The 22,835-nt window shown below is 43.3% G+C and overlaps 1 protein-coding gene across 1 annotated transcript in view; it reads right to left on the reverse strand.

Annotated features, from left to right (window-relative positions):
- grip1 (glutamate receptor interacting protein 1) overlaps positions 1 to 22,541 on the reverse strand; it is an 82,355-nt gene extending 59,814 nt beyond the window's left edge. The window contains exon 1 of the mRNA XM_084039193.1: positions 22,357 to 22,541. Coding sequence (XP_083895319.1) covers positions 22,357 to 22,411 — 55 coding nt within the window. The 5' untranslated portion in view covers positions 22,412 to 22,541. The remainder of the gene's footprint in view (positions 1 to 22,356) is intronic.
- Positions 22,542 to 22,835: the final 294 nt, after the last annotated feature.

A 22,835-nucleotide genomic window follows, 5' to 3' on the forward strand; every position in this document is an offset into this window, starting at 1 on the left:
GCAGATGGTCGAGTCACATTCACCGACACAGGCGGGAAGAGAGGGAGAGAGAGAGCATGTGTGTGTTGCTGCTAAAAATGACATGCATAGGATCATTTGCATATCGCTCTCAGGCCCCTGCAGCTCTGTAACACCATTGGACGCCTCATCGGTGTGTGTGTGTGTGTGTCTAATCTGATTCTTCACGCTCCACACACACACACACACACACACACACACAAACACACACACACACACACACACACACACACACACAGTGTTTATCCTCTCACTCCCCCTGCTGGTTGCACAAAAGACATCAGAGACATCATTCAGCACTCTGAAGAAACCCACAAATTCTAGATGCTTCAGAGGTCCGAGTCCTGCTGACAGCTTCCCATGATTCAATGGAGCAGGCAGACAGACAGTGATTGATAAAGCCTGAGGGACAACAAGGCAGACAGAGAGAGACTGAACAAGAGAGAGACAGAAGTGAATCTATGGTCTTAATGGACTGTTGAATGACTGACCTTGATTTCTAAATGGATGGACACACACACACACACACATACACCCACACACACACACACACAGCATTGACATCCATTCATTCCCCATAGGCTCGTCCAACCTGAACCTTCACCCTCGAGAGAGAGACAGGACAAAAAGGCCGACGACACCTGCACTGAAGACAAACTGAAGCCACTAATCATCCTCTGAAATAGACAACATGTCTGCAGTCGACTGGTTCAGGCTCCACACTAGCAACACTGTATGGAATAGGAATAATATATAATCAATAAATTGAATGTATTTATCCATCCAAGTGATTTAAGTTAGTAATTTAGAAGAAATTTAACATAGAACTTTCGAACATTTTTGATTAAAATTTCTCAAGCGATGAATTGATCGAACGATAATAATCAACAGTTGCTTTCACTTTGTATTCAGACTGACATGCATGTTAAACTCTGGAATTCACCACTGGGGCAAAACCCCAGGCGGGCAAAAGAAAAATACTTAAATACAATATTAAAAAAAATACTAGGACTAGAAAAAGAAAATCAATATGACAACTGAAAACGTGGGATAGACAACATGAAGGGAACGTGAACAAGCGGAGACCGAGCTGAAGTCCCAGCAGACAAAAAGCAGCCATGAAGTCAAACAAACTGTATAATCCTAATCCCGAGGCCTCGCTCACATGGATTAAAATAAACACGCTGCCCTTTGTCTGCTCGTAGCTGCAAGACTCAAACCTTTACAGCTCAGAGCCGAAGTCTTCAGCTTCACAGTAGCGATGAGAAAACACACATGTACACACCAGCAACGAGATGTTCCTGAATATGTCGGCCAAAACACATGCAGGAAGTAGTTCTAATGATGTAATGTGATGTCATGTAAATGATGATGTCACCGTACATGGAAGGAACACACTGCTCATCAATTACTTCATCAAAATGTCCATCACTATCTTCTTCAAGTTATATATTCTGCCCAGCCAACAGTCCAAAACTCAAATATAGTCAGTTTACAAACAAGTTGTCATATTTAAGAAGATGAAACAATAATGGATTATTTCAATGGTTTGCCGATTGATTACCTGTCACCAAATCACTCAAGGGACAGACGCATGATGGCTTTTCTTTAAAAGCCCAGAACCACACGTCTTCTTATCATTTATGCATGTTTCTTTGTTCCTGGTAAACGCTGGTACCCACAGCTCACTCACACATAACATGCCTTATGCTAGTTAGCAGCTAGCAGAGCTCTCACTTCTTTCTAACTCCATGGCTCCACTTTTGGTTTTATTTTCAAACTTCAAATGGAGGAAACAAATAGTGAATCGTCTGGGGTCCCGCAGAGCTCTACCATAGTGCCTCGTATTATTCCAGAGACCAGACCAGACCATGTGCGTGAAGCAGAGACGGTCTACCAACAACAAGGTCGCTGCCGTGTTTATGTCTAGATGACCTTATTTGGAGTGTTGATGGAGCAGCTACAATGTTAGCATAACCTAGCACCCATCAACCAGACTCCATTCAGAAAACAAGCATTTAGTAATTTCAATACCACACTTTCTATCTGTTTATTTCAATTAAATCACAGCTCAACCGTTTAGGTTCATCCAGCTGTGGTCGAACTAGATCCAGTGAATCCAGCTTGGTGAAATCCACCAGCACCTCTGGATGATGTCATGAACTCAGACAGGACGGGGTCTGGGTTCCTGCTGGATCTGGGACTTCAACATGTACAAAGCAGCAATAGTGGTGATTTCAGCCATGATGAGGAAACCTTGTCTGTGTCGACCAGGTAAGCCCCGCCTCCTCTCTGGTGAGTCTAACGTGTGATAAACAAAAAGGTCGCCGCAGTCAAACTCAATAATGTCAATAAGCAAGTGACTCATTTGTCCGTCAAGGTGAAGTCGAGCTAAAATGGCGTATCTATCGTCCGTATGGTGCCGTGCTGCTGAGTGAAACAGGAGAGCAGGCGGGACATCACGTTGGGAGGAATTTGATTTGATGACTGAAAAGCTCACAACCTTCTGTTTGATTGATCGATGCATGGGTGTCATGATATTATTGCTTGAAATTGGTTGGTGCTAGCACAATTCATATTGTGTTTTCCACACAAAGCAAAAAGAATAAGCAAACAAAATACAAAGAAATAAATAGCTGAACAATATCCCCAGATATCTAAACGGGTTCAAACGTTGTTTTTGTTTTATTTCATCTTGACTTAAACGTCAACCACACTCGTTTCCTGAATCCAAGTTGTTTTGTTGCCTAAAATCTAACTTCCTCTGAAGTTTATTTTGAAAAGACACTATTCATGTATAATCACTGACACGTGTTAATGTGACACTAGAGGGCGACATAGAGCTTTGGAGTTCTGACCAAACTGAAATATTTGACCAATTAGTGTGAGAACGTGTCCAGTTAAACACCTGCAAACACAAACTGGTTGTTCATAAAGCTCCCCTCCTTCCACTAGACAACTATGTACTCCTGCTCACAACGGAGGCCATTTGCACAAAGCGTTCCTCTCCATACAGTGCCTGAGTCTTTGGATAATAAAGTCATTTAGATTGACATGGGCGTCCTGCTGCCTCCCTGCTCTCCGACTCCACATGTGTGGAAAAAGGCTTTCAAGTGGACTCGAGTCAGCCGAGGACAGCCTGCTGAAACTCCTCTACCTTCCTCAACCTCGGAGAGAAGAGTTATCTGAAGGCTGCAGCTGGCAGACACAAACAAAAGAAAGACACACACAAACATAAACACACACACACACACACACACACACACTGGTACATGTGTGTGAGCTTCTTAAGGACAATAGCGGATAAAACAAGGCTCAGAAACTTGTGGAAATACTTTTCTCTCTCTGCAGGTTTCAGTGTCAAACCAACTGCTGGACCGTTAGTGACACACTGAGACGTGTGTGTGTGTGTGTGTGTGTGTGTGTGTGTGTGTGTGTGTGTGTGTGTGTGTGTGTGTGTGTGTGTGTGTGTGTGTGTGTGTGTCCATGCTGGGCTTATCCAAGTAGAAAATGAGTGTATGTGTATGATGCCAGCAGCTTGGCAGTCCACCTGGATGCTGCCCAGGGCTGTGTGTGTGTGTGTGTGTGTGTGTGTGTGTGTGTGTGTGTGTGTGTGTGTGTGTGTGTGTGTGTGTGTGTGTGTAACAAATGATGATGGTCAGTAAAAGCTGATTTCCTGTTGAAAGAATGGAGGTAAATTGTGTTTCTTTCCTAACTATCTGGCTCCTGTTTCTGTCAGTTCTGACGGCGTTTCACGTTTTTTTCATCCACCTTTCACACTCATTATTGGGACTATTTCCCAACAGAAACTCCGGAGCAGCACGTTGTAGCAGCATGACATTTATTGAAAACTATAATAAGAGAACAGACAGACGGCTCCTGTCTGTTCTCCTCATGGAGACGTCTCTGACTCGCTTCTCCAGCTCTAGGAAGTAGGAAGTCGGAAGGAATCTCTCCCCTCCCCCGATTCAGATGACATTTGGTTGCAGTCGAATAGTCAGAAAATAAGGTCCTAACTCCTATTCCTATCTCCTATTCCTTGACCTCTGGGGAAAACGTCACAGGGTTAAGGAAAGGCGATAGGAGAACTCAAAAGGATTTAGGAAAAGTCGACTGTGGTGCTCAGAGAATCCGACCGGACTTTCACTAAGCTACGTCATTATAATGCTGCTGATGATCGGCACCGGTGATTGACGTGCGTCTGCACTGGAGAAACTACAATAATGGACTACAAAAACCGCGTCGTCCACTTCTCTACATTAGGGTTGTCACGATACCAGAATTTCAGTAGTCGATACCAATACCTGTGAATTTCCACGATTCTCGATACTAATTCGATACCACAATTTAAAAAAAAAAAAAACAGGACCCATGTACTTTTAAATTAATAAATGTATTGAAAACTGCTTCAAACTGTCAAGTATTTAACACCACTGTGCTTTAAGATCTTTTTGCACAGAATTTAAATTGCAGTACCAGCTGCCAACAGACCTATAGCCATCCAGTATAAAAACAAACAATACTGTGCTTATAAGGCTTTTTGCATGTCGGCTTGTTTGAATCAAGAATTGCTCCGGATTCATCCGCCTCGAATGCTAAATATTTCCACACGCGACTCTTCGCACCTGTCTTGTCGACGAGCCGACGTGTTGTGCTTCCGCTCCCACCTGCTGAAGCCATTTTTTTCGAAGACGGCAAGTTTTCTTCTTCAGCGCCGCTTACTGCTCTGTGCTGCTCACACGCGTATACTGCCCCCGTCAGTTCCACCAAGAATCGACACGGCTCGCCGAGTGAAAAGTTGTATATTCGGTTCTGACGTTACCAGAAAAAAGCAAGCATCGAATTATTTTTTTCGTGTCGGCATCGAATTTGTACCGAAGTATCGGTTCTTGTGACAACCCTACTCTACATGTTGGTTTTATAAACAGCTGGTTCACTGACCGGCTTCAGTTCCAGCAGCTCCTCCTCCCTGTTTGACCGTTTGCTGTATTTACATTTCATTTGTGGTTTTAGTTTTGTTGTTATTTACATTTCATTTCATTCAAAATTCCACCGCAGCCATTTGAAACCTCCCCCACAGGGACACGCCTTCAGGCGAGTCACAAATAGATTAAGGGCCCGGTCTTTGCCTTTGCACTAGTATGTACCGTACCCCAGCACGATTGAGCTCCAAAGTCCAGCTTGTTTGACTAATGCACGTGCCGTGGACGTGACGTAGGCTGTAATGGATAGGCCGTCCCACTCATTATCACTCAGTGTAGGGCTGGGTTCAAATCCATCTTCATTTGAATTTTCCGATATGGATTATAAAATCCCAGGACCGAGCTTTTAATGTGTGAAGTCTCGCCCCTCAGCTCACTCTCACTCAGCGCATGTGATCACGAGCAGGCAGCAGATTTTGGACGGAGACACACAGCGGCATTTTTACAAAAGTACCGGTCCGGTACCGCTCACACCATGAAGCCCCATGCCAGACCCAGAATCCTGCTGGCTCCTACACAGTCATCAACAGTATGCTCAGTCATACATCGAGTTGAACACAGAGAGATAATGAGAGAGACGGCCTATCAATTAAAGCCTACGTCATGTCCACATTGCGTCCCCGTGCATGTGCTCGAGCATGAACCGTACCGGACTCAAATCCAGTTCTTCCAGTTCAAGTGTGCCGGGCCGAGGAAGTGGACCGTTCTTAAGTACAGAACAGAGCATCACACCGGCCAAACAATCCAGACTTCAGACTCCATCGTGGCTGGGCGCTTTACGGTTGGTGGAGTGGGAGTGGCCCTATGAAGACAAAGAAGAGCTGGACAAAAAATAAAGCCATATGTAAGCTGTGCAAAATGGAGGTGAAATATTATGGAAATACCACAAATCTATGAAACCATTTAACGAGACATCACCCAGATACGCAATCTGCAAAAACGTCCGATCCGAAAAAACAAACCCAACTGGAGAAGGCATTTGGGATGAAGTTAGCATCCAATCCTCCACATGCCCAAAAAATAACTGAGGCTGTCGCAACTTTCACATACAAGCATATACACCCGTACAGCGTTCCGAAGCCTCATTAATATACGAGAACCACGCTACGTTTTACCAACATGCAAACATCTGAGGGAAGTGGCAATCCCAAACCTTGCATCGCAACTTGACATAAGTCGGCAGAGAGAGTCGCCCAAACTTGTGACAGCTGGACATCCAGAGCAACGGACTCGTACCTGACAATTACTTCTCACTATCTGGACGATGACTCTTCATGTCTCATGTTTGACAGACCAGGGCAGTTGAAACGAGCCACACGGCCAGTAATCTAGCTGACCTGTTGTCCGAGGCAATACAAAAGTGGGAGTTTCCAAAGACCCAGCCATCGTAATGGACCATGCTGGGAGTATAGTCCGTGCTGTGGAATTGTTGGCGTTGTTACACAGTGGCTGTTTCAATTCAGCCCCACAAGCAGCTCTCAAAGTTCCAGCTGTTGGGCGCTTGCTTGGCCGAGTGAGGCACAATGCTTCAATTGGCAATTGAATTCAAGGTATGCTTACTTAATGTGTGTGTGTGTGTGTCAGACCTACAAACTCTGGAGAAGTGAAAAAGGTGACAACATGCAAAACTAAAACCCTCTTCATTCACTTCTACTACCCTGGTTGACATAAAAAAGGTGACTGTAGCCAAAAGGTGACCAGTTTGCAGGTGTGGTGTGTGTGTGTGTGTGTGTGTGTGTGTGTGTGTGTGTGTGTGTGTGTGTGTGTGTGTGTGTGTGTGTGTGTGTGTGTAGCCTTGCGTTATAATGGGCAGAAACAAATACATTGAGCTTTGTTTATAAAATACAAAAGACAATGCAATGGGTTTCTAGCCAATGCTAATTTGTAATCTCTGTGCTTGGTTATTTTACATTATAGAATATTAAAATACATGGTGTCTGTGTGTGTGTGTGTGTGTGTGTGTGTGTGTGTGTGTGTGTGTGTCTGTCTATGCATGCATGTGTGTGTAACTGTATGCATGCTGTGTGCATGTGTACATCCAATGCAATGATGTAAAAGTGATTTCATGATGTGAAATCTCTTTAAGACATGAAGGACAAGCTGTACGTAGCGCCAGCATTAGATCCTCGCTTCAAGGCCCTGCCTTTCTTGTCTGATGAGTGACAACACTTTCTCTAGACTGAAGCTGCTGATCTGGAGCAAGTGGAGGCGTCTAATGTTATAGAAGTATAAAGTTATAGACGTATGGAAATAACTGATTGTTCCTGTACACTACAGTATTAATACACATTCTAAATAGTCTTTGAATTGAATTGGCCAGTGAGTTCCCAATTGATTTTCCAAATAAGTTTATTCCTGAATATTTTCATCTTTCATCAGCAAGAATCTGATGGTGATGGAGCCTGGGTAACTGTTCCTGTACAGCAGGAAGACAACTCCCTTGGTCCTGTTGAAGTGGATGATGGCCCTACTCCACCAAAGAGGTCAAAGGATTCTTCTGCATTGATGGCTCTCTCATTGATGGTTTTCTCAGCCGCTGGCGATATTGTTACTGCACAAAGGAGCTGCCTCACTCTGCAACATGTAGATCAGCTCCTTTTCCTGCAGAAAAATCTTACAATCTCCAAGAAGTGAAAAGCAGTCATGAAGGGGTTTTAGTTTCATGGACTTTACAGTTTACAATGTCCAGAGGTTTTACAAGACCGGTTTTCAAAATGTTAAAAACAATTATTTCTTGCACTATTTTATTATTATTCAAAGGTAATTCAGAGCCTTTTTCAATTTCTGATTGTTGGTTTACTTTAACTTATATCTTCATTTATGGTCATTTATCTTCTGATACACACTGTATTTACTAGTGGGTATCCCAACCACTGTAGTTGGTGAGACAATCCCAGCCAAGTGTATGTTTTCCTCAGGTACGATGTTTACATTAGCTAAGTTTGTAGCACTTATTTATTTACATTGGCTGCCTGGTTACATTAAGTTGTTGTTTATAATACACTGCATATGTGTATACATGGTTCATATATGGGATTTGTTAACCTATTGAAGGTAGTTGTCTCTCTATCCCAGGTGCTGCTCAGATCCTTTCACTACCTCCCTGTTCAGTTACAGAACTTACTTGACTTCCATACAGACACAAAGAAGATAGAATGTAAGCCTGACAGGCTGTTGGTCATGTTTAATCAAAAGTACATCATGTTACTGCTTTGGGGTCAATTATTAATGTAAACATGAACATTTTTAATAATGCACCAGGATAGACGGTTCCTTGTACAATTTACAGCATTAGTTCTATGAGAATCTATTTCATATCCAAGCAAAATTGGTATTGTACCTGAAATATCCCAAACCAAAGCGATATTGAATCAAATCGAATCGGAGATTAAATCAAATCCGGACCTTGTGAATTGGAATGGAATCGATTCAGTAAATCAGGGGCGATAACCAGCGACACTCAGTGTTCAACTCAGATCTCCCTCCGCTATCGGCCAATTTCTGACATCGACGCTATCTTGGAATGTTGGACATGAATGGACATGACCATATTTGGACTATGAAGTTGTGACGAGTGGATCTTTTTTTTGCTACAAAGGATGTTCACAAACAAAGGTGTGTCTCATGTTTGTTTTCTTAATGGTGCAGTGATACTAATATGTTTAAGTGCCATTTCAAGAGTTTAACCAGATTTTGATGATTGTCAGGATGAACCTCAGTACAGAGGACAGGACTCTGGTGGATTTCTTATGGTAATTCTCACTATTTATGTTGTTTACTGCAGCACTTTGCTTCATTGTTCATTCTTTGGAACGAGTGAGCACACTGAACACCGGCGCCACATCGCTGTGTGTGAAAACGTACTTGGCAACAAACTCCTTTCTGATTCTGATTCTGTGTTCACATCACTGATGCTCAAACACTCAGAGTTGATGGACAACGTTTCCCCGATGGTGAATGTTTGATGATGATTCATGAATAGAATTATCTCTCTGTCTTTACGTTCATGCTGCTGTTCGACCCGCCCCTCCACCTCTAGATCACAACCCAGTCTTCATCACCTTCATCACCTTCATCACCTTGGGCACCCCATCAGGCGAGTCCAAGCATCTGTCAACACGATCATAATAAACACATTAAATACATTAATAAACAATAACAAATACTTTTCGTTCATCCCTTGCCTAACTCTCTCTCTCTCTGGTCTTTGTGTGTGATTGCTTGAAGCGTCTGCACTGCTGCATGGTTTTAATGGGTTCTTTAATGAAACTGTTAAGATGCCTCCTGCTGGCAAACAACAACTTCTGCAGCAGCTGACTGTCTCATATCGACTCCAGTGTGTTTCAAGCAGACAATCGTTTCCTTGCAAAAAATACCCAGTAAAGTAAAGTCAGTTGTGATGTTTCATGATGTTTTTTTTCCAACAACGTAGCTTCAGAGCCCCGGACCGTATCCCCATGAACGCAGTGGTGTGAGTCATTGCTGTCAACGTTTGGTAGTATCCCCAGGGTTAGGGGTGCTGGGACTGTACAGTCCTGCATCGTGCTGCTCTAGAGGACTTCAGGTGGTGATACCCGACTGTGTGGGAACAAGCCTTCAATACAGTGAACACTACCCGGCGTCTCTATGGCCTATCCCTACTTCATGTGCAAAATGATCTTTAACGTTGACAAACATCGTGTGTCATCCATCCAATATCAATCACAGCGTATCCTGTATTCAGGGTCGGGGGGGCGAAGGCACCCGGGACAGGTCACCAGACTACCACTTGGCGGACCACCATTAACATGTGCAGAAATATGCAAGTATGTGCCCCTTTTAGTGGTTTAACAATTCATGTGATGCATCGATGAAACGATCGTCAGTCCTAAAGATTCAACTAAATCGATCTGCTAAAATAAATAAATAGAATGAATCGCTTTGGCTTCACCAATCATCCATATAAATGCATCAAATCTTACGAATCGCGATTCTTAATTATGATTAATGTTTTAAGACTGAGTTGACACATTTTTTTGTGAAATGCAGCTCAGTAATCCGTAACTCTGTGATCAGCTAGTCAGCCTGCAAGGAAGTTACGCCAAGAGTTTCCCCCCCCGCCTTCTACTGGTGCATTTCAACAACAAACATGGCAGAGAGCGGCAGCGAGATCGTTGATGCACCAGCAAATTGAAATCAAAAGTGTGGAAGCATTTTGGCTTCGCAAAGAAAAAAGGCGAAATTGACAAAACGTCTGCAGTGTGTTGGATTTGTAGAAGAACAATTAAATACCTCGGGAACACTACATATCTGGCCAGCCACCTTTTAAGGCGCCACGGTATCACAGAAGCGTCCGCTTCAGTAGCTGCAGCTAGTTCGGCTAACCCTTCTGCTAGCGGTAACGTTGCTGCTAACCTTTTTGAGCAAACGCTCGGAGTAAATACGCCACGGGCTAAAGCCATCACCACGTCGATTTCACAATTCATTACGTCCTTACAGCGTAGTGGAAAATGCTGGATTTAGGGAAATGGTAAAAACTCTCGAGCCAAGGTACAAGATACCCAGCCGGCACTTCTTCAGTGACGCATGCATTCTGAAGATGTACGAAGACGTCAAGAAGAAGGTGAAGCGCTCCCTCTGTGAAGTGGACCGGGTGGCTATCACCACCGACGGATGGACGAGCTGCTCTACGTTGGGGTACGTCACCATGAGCACACATCTCATTAACAACGAATGGGCCATGCATAAACTGATTTTCAGAATGTAACCATAGCTTTAAGTACAACAATGTCAAGGGGAAAATGTACTGTGTAACTGCACTACATTTATTTCCTAATTAAACTACCGGCAGTATACACGGTAATTATATCAGCAGCAACATGAAAGTGATGGACACATTAATGCACCAATAACTAATAGTAATATAGAATATTATATCCTTTCACGTACTGAGATGGGAGTACGTTGTCTTCCTTTCGGCATATTCATGAACGTTGTGTCTTTGGGCCGTGGAGGTAATGCTGCATGAAGCAGCTCGCTGCTGCCTCCTGATACTTAAAACACACATTTAAATGGATTCAGTCAGGAGTGATGTACACACACAGTCAGCAGTTTGTTTCACAGCGTCACGGTGAGGGGAGAGAGGGGGAGAGAGGGGGAGAGAGAGGGTAAAATGTGTCAGAGACGATAGGGATAATACATTAAGCTGGATGTACACACACACACACACACACGCACACGCACACACAGACACACACGTAGAGCCAAGTTGGCTTCAGTAATCCTGAGGAAAAAGATGAGCAGAGTTCTGACATCAGCACCTCTTAAAGGACAGTGTGTGTGTGTGTGTGTGTGTGTGTGTGTGTGTGTGTGTGTGTGTGTGTGTGTGTGTGTGTGTGTGTGTGTGTGTGTGTGAGCCATTTTGTCTGCTTCCAAGTCAAAAAGCTTAAAACGGTGAGATGATGTCATGCTGTGACTCACACACACACACACACACACACACACACACACTTTGTCAAATATGCAACCTAAAACATGCTCATGTGCAGCACCATCCAATTTTTTTTATTATCATTATTGGTTTTAACTGTATTTTTATTTCAAATGTGCCACTTTATTAGATACACTGCATCTAATCTGGTCTGAGTCAGAACTCTGGTCCTATTTAATGTGGGATGCATCAGATGACACTGACCTTCCTGGTCCGATCGTAACCAGATATATTTCTTGCTCAAACGAGTTATAATTATATATATACTGTATGTCTTAGACTTATAGGTTCTTTGCTATATTTGCTGCTTCCTCTTCCTCCCTGCAGTTGATTGGATTTGATCTTTATTTTCCTCAAATACAAAGAACAATAATTACATGACATGAAATACATCATGCAATTATGAAAAATACAAAAAAAGGAGGGACAGGAGGAAGCTATGTGTCTCATGTCCTGCCCCTTCATTACATTATCACAAAAACAAAACTAAATGTAATACCTCTAGATCACTTTAAATCTGCAACTCCATTCCTTTATATCTGTCCATTTGAGTTATCATTTATGAAGCCTATAATTCAATTCAATCAATTTGAGTTTGATCTGACTGCTCACTACTCAGTGAGATCACCATTTTGTAGAGCTTTCTGAATGTAGGAATGTAAAGCTTCCCACAATGCATTGTGAAAATGAGTGTGATGAACACATTTTATTTCCAGTTGCAGTTTAACCTTCCTCTCTGCAGTGTGACTTGTGTTTATTGGACGCTAGCAATGCTCCGCTAATTCATCAGAAAGACTTTTTCCTAGAAATGAATGATTTAGTTGAAGACTTCACTGAATCCCAAAGATGGGACGCCAAAATAAATCCTCAATGTTCTCACACAGTGACAAACAAATGCACACCTGATGACGTCGCATGATGAAACAACGAGTTAGTAGACAGATAGAAGAGCAGCGCCGTGCAGCAGGAAGTTAGAGAAACACACAGAAATCTACTATTGTGTCATGTTTGTAACGTACGCCTGCATGCTGTCAGAGTGACCCCCCTCCCTAACACCGTGCACATACATGCAGCAGTGAGAGTGAGTTACTCGGGTTACGTGCACGTAACTCTAACCCGAACCACGGATCCACCGATTTAGACTGACTTTGTTCACATCGCAGACCCTCAGAGTTCTAGTTCCTTCCTTTCATGTTGCTTCTTCCTTCATATGTCCACAAACATTTAAAAAGACTTCTTCTACATGGCATGTCTGATCATGTGCAATCATGGCGATTGTTGCGATGACTAGTATACATAGGAAAGTGTTATATGTCATTCATTTATATTTATTTATATTTTATTGACTTTTACCTTATCTCTGCTGATATGTTTGTTGTATTTGTGTACCTAACCATGTTAATATTCTGCTGTTAAAAGCACTGTAAACTGTTGTTTATAACTATATAAATAAAGTTATTATTATTATTCACATTTATTTGAATGCAATATTGACTAATTTCCTTGGTTATTGATGCCGCCAGGCAAGTGGACCTCCTCCATGATCGATGGCGTCCTGGAGACACCTCGTGATTTCTCTGTCTGCACGGTTGGTTCCACTGCTTAACTGGTTCTCCTCAGTGTCAGTGTTCTGGATCGATTTGATTGGTCAGGACAAGAAGGTTACCATGACATGATGCACTGGCTGAATGTTATGTGTTTGCTCTGCGCAGAGACCTGAGGGGTATTCCATCAAACTCGCTAAGCTCAAAGCCGGGCTAATTTCGATAAGCCTCGCTACCTTTAGTGAGAGTTGCGTTCCATCAACGTGACTTGAGGCACTCTCCGCTAAGTAACCATGGGAATTTATCCAACCAAACTAGCCTGCCCCGGGGCAGGCTAACCATCAGGCTTACTTTAGCGGGGGTTTCAGAGAAGTCCGTCTGTCGGAAACAACTGTACCAGCAGAAGGTTCCGCCAAGCCTAGTCCTCGTGATTTCGTCACGTGAAAGACCAAAAATTACATATATGAAGTACAAACTATATTTGCATCAAGTGTCTAAGAATACATGCTTGCAATTAAAAAATATGAATAAATCGTTTATTTTGTTTAAGACCGACTGGCCATATTATTATTTAAAGCCCCCAGTTGGGTGAGTGGTGATGCACCTGCCCTTGAATGTGGGCGTTGCAGGTTCACATCCCGGCGAGGGATGTGTGTTTTTTTTTGTTTTTTTGCCTGTCTTTAGATCAGAGAATTAGACCAACATTTTACCTTAACTATAAACCTTACCTATAAATATGTCATACAATTTCCCCAGAACCCAAATATAACTTGCAAAAACATGATAGGCATAAAGATGTTATTATTAATAGCATGTATATCCCAATGACAAAGGCATTGCTGCATGCAATTTTCAGCCACATAAATTCCTTTCAGGTGAGTTCATTAATAGGTTCATTGAATGTGTTCATTGAATTGTTGAGATTAATGAGTTGGTCAATGTAGATGCATTTACTAGGCCTATCTAAAAAAAGAGAGAAAGAGAGAGAGAGGGAGAGAGAGAGAGAGAGAGAGAGTTCCAGCCAAAGAAATAAGTTTCACAAACTTCCATAGTCGGGAATTGAACCGCGGCCGGCCGCGTGCAAAGCCGGCGCGTTACCTCTACACTGTCCTCACGTTCAGAAACTCTTTGTCAGTGTTATATTAGAACATGTTACTCTTAACGGTACTTCCGTTTTTAATCGCTCTGCAATTCTTGCCCAAGCAGCCTCGTGATTTTTATTTATCACTACAGTATTACCTTTATTGGTTATGATGGGTTTGTACTCCTCGTACAGTTCCATCAATAATTTTTGCTCTGGTCTTTTCTGCCATTTTCTCGATGATTCGACATTCACGGTTCTGGTCTGGCTTCATATCCCGTGAACGGCGTAACACAAGACAACTTTAACCTGGCTTGAATAAGCCTCAACAAGGCGCGGCTGAAATGCGTTAATGGAATGGGTTTAGCCGCAAGTGGAAGTTAGCGTTAGTTCTAACCAGGCTTAACCAGGTAAGCGCCGCTTTAATTAGCGAGTTTGGTGGAATACCCTTCTGGGCGTTTTTGTTCACGTGTGGAGAATTTAAAATGAAAAACAAATGTAGAGTAGCCCCGCCCCCTAAAGCATCCCCTGCTTTCTGGTCTGGTGGACTCTAAATGGACCATAATGTACTAAATGAACATCATGCTGGATTGAAGAAGACTTGAAACTAGAGATTGAGACCATAAACTCATGTTTACAATGTTTACTGAGATAATACATCAAGAGAGAAGTAGGACCATTTTCTCATAGACTTCTATACAACCAGAGAGGAGTCACCCCCTGGTGGTCAGTAGAGAGAATGCAAGTAAGGCACTTCAGGTTTGGCTTCACTTTATAGAACTGGGGTTTGCCACCTGGGTCTCATTTAAAAGGTATTTAACATGTGTACATGTTTTTGGCGTGCAGTTGGTGGAGTGGTTAGAGCGCATGCCATGTATGAACGTACATTGGCAGCAGACCCCGGATCAAAGGTCGGAGGTCCTTTCCTGCATGTCACACCCCCTCTCTCTCCTGTGTTTCCTATCTGTCCACTGCAAATAAAGGCGTCTATGCCTAAAAAAAATCTTTAAAAAAAGTGTATACGTTTTCAATAACACATGATTAATCAAACAAATATATCTCTGGTTTATCTATTCAAGATCATTTAAAGTAATGTGGAAATAGCAATAAAAATGTTAAGCGCCATTTATTCTCACTATTTGTAGATCAGGTGTATTAATGAACTATTAAAAGTAGTTCCCCAGAAACAAAGGTTTGGGAATCTTGAACTAAAATATGAATGGTTTAATTTACAAAAGAATTCAAATCAATGCAGCATCACCGTCCTCAAAGAGGCTGCAGACATCAGTTCCACACTTTAAAGGATTAAAGAGGCCACAGTTTGTTTGTGAGAAGGACACAGCAGAGGTCTGGACTCAGCTCCGGGTCTCACTAGGGCCTGAAGGCAGACAGTTGCTGGTCCCTTCTGGACTCGCCAGGTAAGAAATCCAGGTCAGGGACCTGTAAAATGTCAGCGTTTTCCTCAGTGTGACAGGTTTGCAACTTATTTTAATACACTTAATTACTTTCTTTACTGTTTATTTAAAGCCCACAATGCACTAGGGGAGGTGACATCATTTTATTCAACTCATTGAATCAGATGTGGAAGGAGCACTCAGATCTTTTACTTACTACTGAAAGTAGCAATATCACATTCTATAAATGCTCTTTTTTAATAAATGTGCAAAAGTGAAAGGACTCATTCTGCAAAATTGTATATTATTGGATCATAATTACTGATGCATTAATGTGTTCATCACTGCAATCAGCATCTACCTACATTCGATTCATAGATCTCAACTTGAAAACATAACTTCTATGTAAAAAGTATATTTCAATCCATGTTTTTATCACTGATTGGTCTTTAAACGTTGGAGAATGATGCGATCTATTTCATTTTTCTTCTTTAAGTATGACTATCAATATCTAATAACGGTGGTATCTTCATGAGTTATGTTTTGGATGAATCAATCAATCAAATACTATTGTGTAGCATCTTTCATACAGGTGAGTGCAGGTCAAAGTGCTTTAGATAATTGACGAGCTGAAATACATTACAAGTCAAGCCAGTGCATGCAAGACCATAAAATGATTAAAATGTAATGAAATAGAGTTAAAAGCTAATAACAGCGTTAGTAGTCAAACAGCGTGTCTAATAAAACCAGATGATTCCAACAGAACAGAAAGATGCTGTTATATTGGAGTAAACGTGTTCTATAAGCACGTCTCTTATTTGTTTCTCTTTATTTACCTGTCGTCTGAGTGTTTCACATTTAATATCGGGTTCTTTTTCAGGCTCACTGTGAAGCTCTGTGACCGCAGTCTAGCTGGAAGCCCAGGGATTATATCATTATCTCTCCGTGATTACTACAGACAGGTTTACAGCGCTAAATCAACACGGTTATATTTTTACAACAGCCACGGAGGCTGATAACGTTTACCATCCTCCCGTTTACACTGAGAACCCAACCACACTGTAAATCATCCTTTTAATCCCAACGACGGCAATCGACACGGAACAATTAGTCATTAGACAGAAACATAATCCCCAAATATGATTGATGATTTATTCAAAATGTCACTGTTTAAATAAAGCAAAACAAGTCGATTATTTGTATGATACAGCTACTTAAATATGGTCATTTCTATTTTATTTGTGTATTCTTTGAACTGAAAGAAGACATTAGAACGATCACATATTTCACTATATTTCTGATTACATGCAAGAAATGTGAAGAGATTAAAACGGAAAGGTGCAAATCAACATGTATAACAAGGTCAAAGGTAAGCGGGTTAACAGGCCGAGTAGAGCTGCTGCGATCATTCCACTCATCCATTAGTCCATCCACAGAAAAATAATCGCCAACTATTGATGATTTCTTACAGTTTTTCACAATTGTTAACAACAAAAAGCCAACCTTCGGCACAGTTTGCACAACCTTCACTTCATGTAACAATCACTCGACCCAATTTAATACAACTTCACTCCTTATCTGCATGAGACTCTGACGTTCCTTCTTTACACTCTGATCTCAGTTACACATCACCTTGTTGTCAAAACACACAACGTTCAGTTGTTGCTCACACTTCTCAATCAAATCTCAAAGCATCAACCTGCAACACACAAACCTTCAAATCTCTCAACATTCAGGTCTGTAGCCGTTTGTAATCAGGACTGCAGCATGAAAGAGTGGTGAACCTCCATTTAGTTTGGTGAAGAATGGAGAACTTTGAAGAGAGAGACAACCAGAGAAGGAGAGGAGGAAGAGAGAGAGGAGGAGGAGGAGGAGTGAGAGGAGGAGTGAGAGGAGGAAGAGAAGGACAAAATGGTAAATGGTCCTCATTTCTATAGCTCTTTCATCCAAAGCACTTTACAGTAATGACTGACATTCACACATTCATACACACATTCACACATTCACTCACACATTCACACACTGACGGCAGAGTCAACCACGCAGGGCGACAGCCAGCTCGTCAGGAGCAATTAGGGTGAGGTGTCTTGCTCAGGGACACCAGGCACTCAACTAGAAGGAGCCTGGGATCGCACCGGCAATCTTGCGGTTTCCAGCCAACCGCTCTACCTCCTGAGCTAAACCCCCCCAAAGGAGGAGGACAAGGAAGAGGAGGAGGAGGAGTGAGAGGAGGAGGAGAAGGAAGAGGACAAGAAGGAGGAAGATGACAAGGAGGAAGAGGAGGAGGGAGAGGACAAGGAGGAGGAGGAGGGAGAGGACAAGGAAGAGGAAGATGACAAAGAAGAGGAGGACAAGGAGGAGGAGGATGACAAGGAGGAGGAAGAGGACAACGAAGAGGAGGACAAGGAGGAGGAAGATGACAAGGAGGAAGAGGAGGAGGGAGAGGACAAGGAGGAGGAGGAGGGAGAGGACAAGGAAGAGGAGGAGGAGGAAGAGGAGGAGGGAGATGACAAGGAGGAGGAAGATGACAAGAAGGAAGAGGAGGAGGGAGATGACAAGGAGGAGGAAGATGACAAGAAAGAGGAAGATGACAAAGAAGAGGAGGACAAGGAGGAGGAGGATGACAAGGAGGAGGAAGAGGAAAAGGAAGAGGAGGACAAGGAGGAGGAAGATGACAAGGAGGAGGAAGAGGACAAGGAAGAGGAGGACAAGGAGGAGGAAGATGACAAGGAGGAAGAGGAGGAGGGAGAGGACAAGGAAGAGGAGGAGGAGGAAGAGGAGGAGGGAGATGACAAGGAGGAGGAAGATGACAAGAAGGAGGAAGATGACAAAGAAGAGGAGGACAAGGAGGAGGAAGATGACAAGGAGGAGGAAGAGGAAAAGGAAGAGAAGGACAAGGAGGAGGAAGATGACAAGGAGGAGGAAGAGGACAAGGAAGAGGAGGACAAGGAGGAGGAAGATGACAAGGAGGAGGAAGAGGACAAGGAGGAGGAGTAGGGAGAGGACAAGGAGGAGGAGGAAGAGGACAAGGAGGAGGAGGACAAGGAGGAGGAAGATGACAAGGAGGAGGAGGAGGGAGAGGACAAGGAAGAGGAAGGGGAGGAAGAGGAGGAGGAGGAGGACAAGGAGGAGGAGGGAGAGGACAAGAAGAGGAAGAGGAGGACAAGAAGGAGGAAGATGACAAGGAGGAGGAAGAGGACAAGGAGGGAGAAGACAAGGAGGAGGAAGATGACAAGGAGGAGGAAGAGGACAAGGAGGGAGAGGACAAGGAGGAGGAAGATGACAAGGAGGAGGAAGAGGACAAGGAGGGAGAGGACAAGGAGGGAGAGGACAAGGAGGAGGAAGATGACAAGGAGGAGGAAGGGGAGGAAGAGAAGGAGGACAAGGAGGAGGAAGATGACAAGGAGGAGGAAGAGAAGGAGGAGGAGGACAAGGACAAGAAGAGGAAGAGGAGGACAAGAAGAGGAAGATGACAAGGAGGAGGAGGAGGGAGAGGACAAGGAGGAGGAAGATGACAAGGAAGAGGAAGAGGACAAGGAAGAGGAGGACAAGGAGGAGGAAGAGGACAAGGATGAGGAGTAGGGAGAGGACAAGGAGGAAGAGGACAAGGAAGAGGAGGACAAGGAGGAGGAAGATGACAAGGAGGAGGAGGAGGGAGAGGACAAGGAAGAGGAAGGGGAGGAAGAGGAGGAGGAGGAGGACAAGGAGGAGGAAGATGACAAGGAGGAGGGAGAGGACAAGGAAGAGGAAGATGACAAGGAGGAGGAAGAGGACAAGGATGAGGAGTAGGGAGAGGACAAGGAGGAAGAGGACAAGGAAGAGGAGGACAAGGAGGAGGAAGATGACAAGGAGGAGGAGGAGGGAGAGGACAAGGAGGAGGAGGAGGGAGAGGACAAGGAAGAGGAAGGGGAGGAAGAGGAGGAGGAGGAGGACAAGGAGGAGGAAGATGACAAGGAGGAGGGAGAGGACAAGGAAGAGGAAGATGACAAGGAGGAGGAAGATGACGAGGAGGAGGAAGATGATGAGGAAGAGGAGGAGACCAAACTAAAGGATGCCTAACTCATTGTAGTGAAGGGGAGCAGACGTTCTGTGTGTTCACTGAAATGAATCTGCTTTTGCTGCATATTTGTGTTTTCTGTTTGACGATGAAACAAGGACTAGTAGGAGTCATCGGCATTCATATGGTGTGTCCCATTTCAATGTTGCACTTCAGTGTGCTGTAAATGCTTAGTTGTGTGTACTTAATGAACAGTGTGTGTGTGTGTGTGTGTGTGTGTGTGTGTGTGTGTGTGTGTTACATATGGTTTGTACAAATGAAAACAGGAGTTCCATTTAGTGAACAGGTAAGAGATTTGATGGAAGAGTCGTCTTGCAAAGGGAGTCTGAGCACGTTGAGTGTGAGGTTTCCAGGTTTGGAGAAAGCCCTTATTGTTTTGAGAAACGTGTTACCAATGGTGGAAAACTGTATTCATTTCAGAAATGTTTCATATCACATTAAAAATGAATATCTTTGGGCTTTGGACTGAAACAAAAATGGACATTTTATAAACCAAAAAAGTTTGAATCTAATCTAATGAAAAGTATTGTTGGTTGCAGCGCTCAGTATCAGTGATCATCATCATGAAATATGTTAATGTTAGATGCATTTAAAGGTTAATCTCACATGCAAGATGCCACAGAATGAGAATGTCGTCTGTAACGTTGCTGCTTCCAGGAAACTTCATTGACATCAGAAAATGTTATTGTAAAGCAAAGTGTATAAACACATTTTAAAAAGACAAGAAGCAGATGGGACTCTTATGAGCCTTTCAAATGGAGAATGTTTTTAAATGTGAGCTCAAAATGCTGAATCTGACTCCGTAAGAGGAGAATATTACGCTGAGTGGTGACACGTCTGTTTTTGTTCATTTATCTGCTTCATATTCTCACTTATTACATTCACATTCTTAACGTGAGATAAGAAAGAACACAGCGTTGGCCTACATAAATACTTGTGAATTATGTTTAAAATCTACTTTATAGCACATTGGACTGGAAATATCTCAAACATGTATCTTCAAGGATCTCAGATATGTTGAAATCAGCGCTGCAATAACAACTATTTACTCTTTAATCCATTAACTGGTCTGTAATCTGTCAGAATGTCCATCACAATTTCCCAAAGGCCAAACTGAAATATTAATGTGTCATAATAAGTCTGACCAGCAGTCCAAACTCAAATATTCAAATTTGGAGAAAAAAAAGGAATTGCCATTTAAACATAAAAAGTGACATGAACAAGTAATCAATCAGCACAATAGTTGCTGGTTCATTTTCTGTTAATTGATTACAATTGTTTCAGCAGTACGTCATGAATTAAGAAATCTGACACATTTTTGATTAAATCAGCTTATTGAACTGAAAATATAATAATCGATGCAAAATCCAAAAGAGTCAGAACCTAAATGGGGCATTCCACCTAAAACCACGATGTCTTAGTTCACCCCACACATGAATCAGCTTCTCCACTGTCCAGTACTAGTACACCACATTGAGGCTCCACACTGCACTCAATTTATCTTTGACACATTTCAACAAACATCAGATTTGTGAGATTTAATGATCAAACAGAAGACACAACTATGGGTTTACTTTATATCTTGTACTATATCACAAAATACTCACATTATCTCAGTGGTGGAAGAAACTTGCTACAAGCAAAAGTATTCACATCAACAGAAACTTAAACCACAAAAGTAAAAGTACTCGTTATGGAGAATGTCCATTTTATTATATTATTGATTATTATTTATGTTAAGTGATATACATCAATGATGTTTATGTTAAAATAGGGACTGGTTGTAATGACTTGAATACTGCTGGGTAGCTTACACTATAATAAATCAGAATCTATTTGTTGTTTATATTAAGAATCTGAATCGGCAAAGTTGTACTGGAATAGAAATATGGAGTAGCATAAAATAGAAATATTCAAGTTAAGTACAAGTACCTCAGAATTGTATTTAGTATCTATAATGAGGCTATTATGCAAGGCTGGTAATTATACGATAATGTACAACACCACCAAATATTCCACTACACACCACAGCACCCAGCACAGTGTTACCTCAATGGAGGGTGTTATGACAACTAATGCTGGAGTCACGTTAACGGCTGTAGAGCAGGAACCGGAGGGCAGCGGGGCTCGGCTCTCCCGTAGACCATGAACACCTCACCGGATAATGTTCCTGCAAACCACCACCATCGTGTGTTCCCACCTGACCCTCCAGCACGGGAACCGACGGGTCACACATTCTACCGTAACACCAGTAAACACCGCGGCCCGGTGAAGGTGGTCGTCACACACACACACACACACACACACACACACACACACACATACATACACACACACACACACACACACATACATACACACACACACACAAGGGCAGACCCTCGGTTGACCACCACCAACCGTTATCCGTTGGTAAGCTTATTTGCAGCCTCTGCTAACTTGGCTCCACTGCACGTTAACCGGTAACCGGTGACTGCTCTCAATAACAAGCACGTTAGTAGCCTATAACGTCAAATCACCATAACGTCACTGTAACCTCACCCGTTGCGTCAGATTAACGCGAGACAACGCGCGCGCGCGCACACACACACCCACGGTATCAGTTACCAACTTTTACTCATTTCACGCCAGTCACCGTCCGATCAGCACTATCGGCGGCGCCGACACGCTGCACGGAATGCACCGGCGATGATTAGTACACGCGCACACACGCGCACACAGAGGTAGGCTATGTACGCGCGCACGCACACACAGATGGATACACTCGCCGGTCGGTATGAACCTGAGCGGATCGGTTTGGTCTGGTCTTACCTCCCTCCTGGTCCGGTTGGAGACAGGCCGGGATGTTTTTCTTCCAGCCGGGCATGATGCACCTCAGGGCGGATAGGGAGTCCAGGGCGGCCCGCTAGCAGACACACACCACCAGCAGCAGGAGAGGCAGCGACAGCAACATGGCTAGTTAGCTTTAGCTTACGCTGCTTCACTTCATAGGGATCCACCTTCTCACTCTACCCCCTCTCTCTCTCTCTCTCCCTCTCTCTCTCTCTCTCTCTCTCTCTCTCTCTCTCTCTCTCTCTCTCTCTCTCTCTTCCAACCTCTCACGGGCAAGCGAAGCTCTCTCTCCCCCCTCTCGGTCTCTCTCCCTTTCCCCTCTTTGTCTATGTCTCTCTACCCCCTCCCCCTTCTGGAACTCTACCCTGGAGCCTCGCTGGTCTCTGGAGGAGTGGGAGAGCGAGGTAGAGTAGTGGGCAGAGAGGGAGGGGGGTGACGTGATAACCGTGAAGGAGCGA

This window comes from Eutrigla gurnardus, assembly GCF_963514095.1.
Source record: "Eutrigla gurnardus genome assembly, chromosome: 21".
In the NCBI taxonomy this organism is placed as follows: domain Eukaryota; kingdom Metazoa; phylum Chordata; class Actinopteri; order Perciformes; family Triglidae; genus Eutrigla; species Eutrigla gurnardus.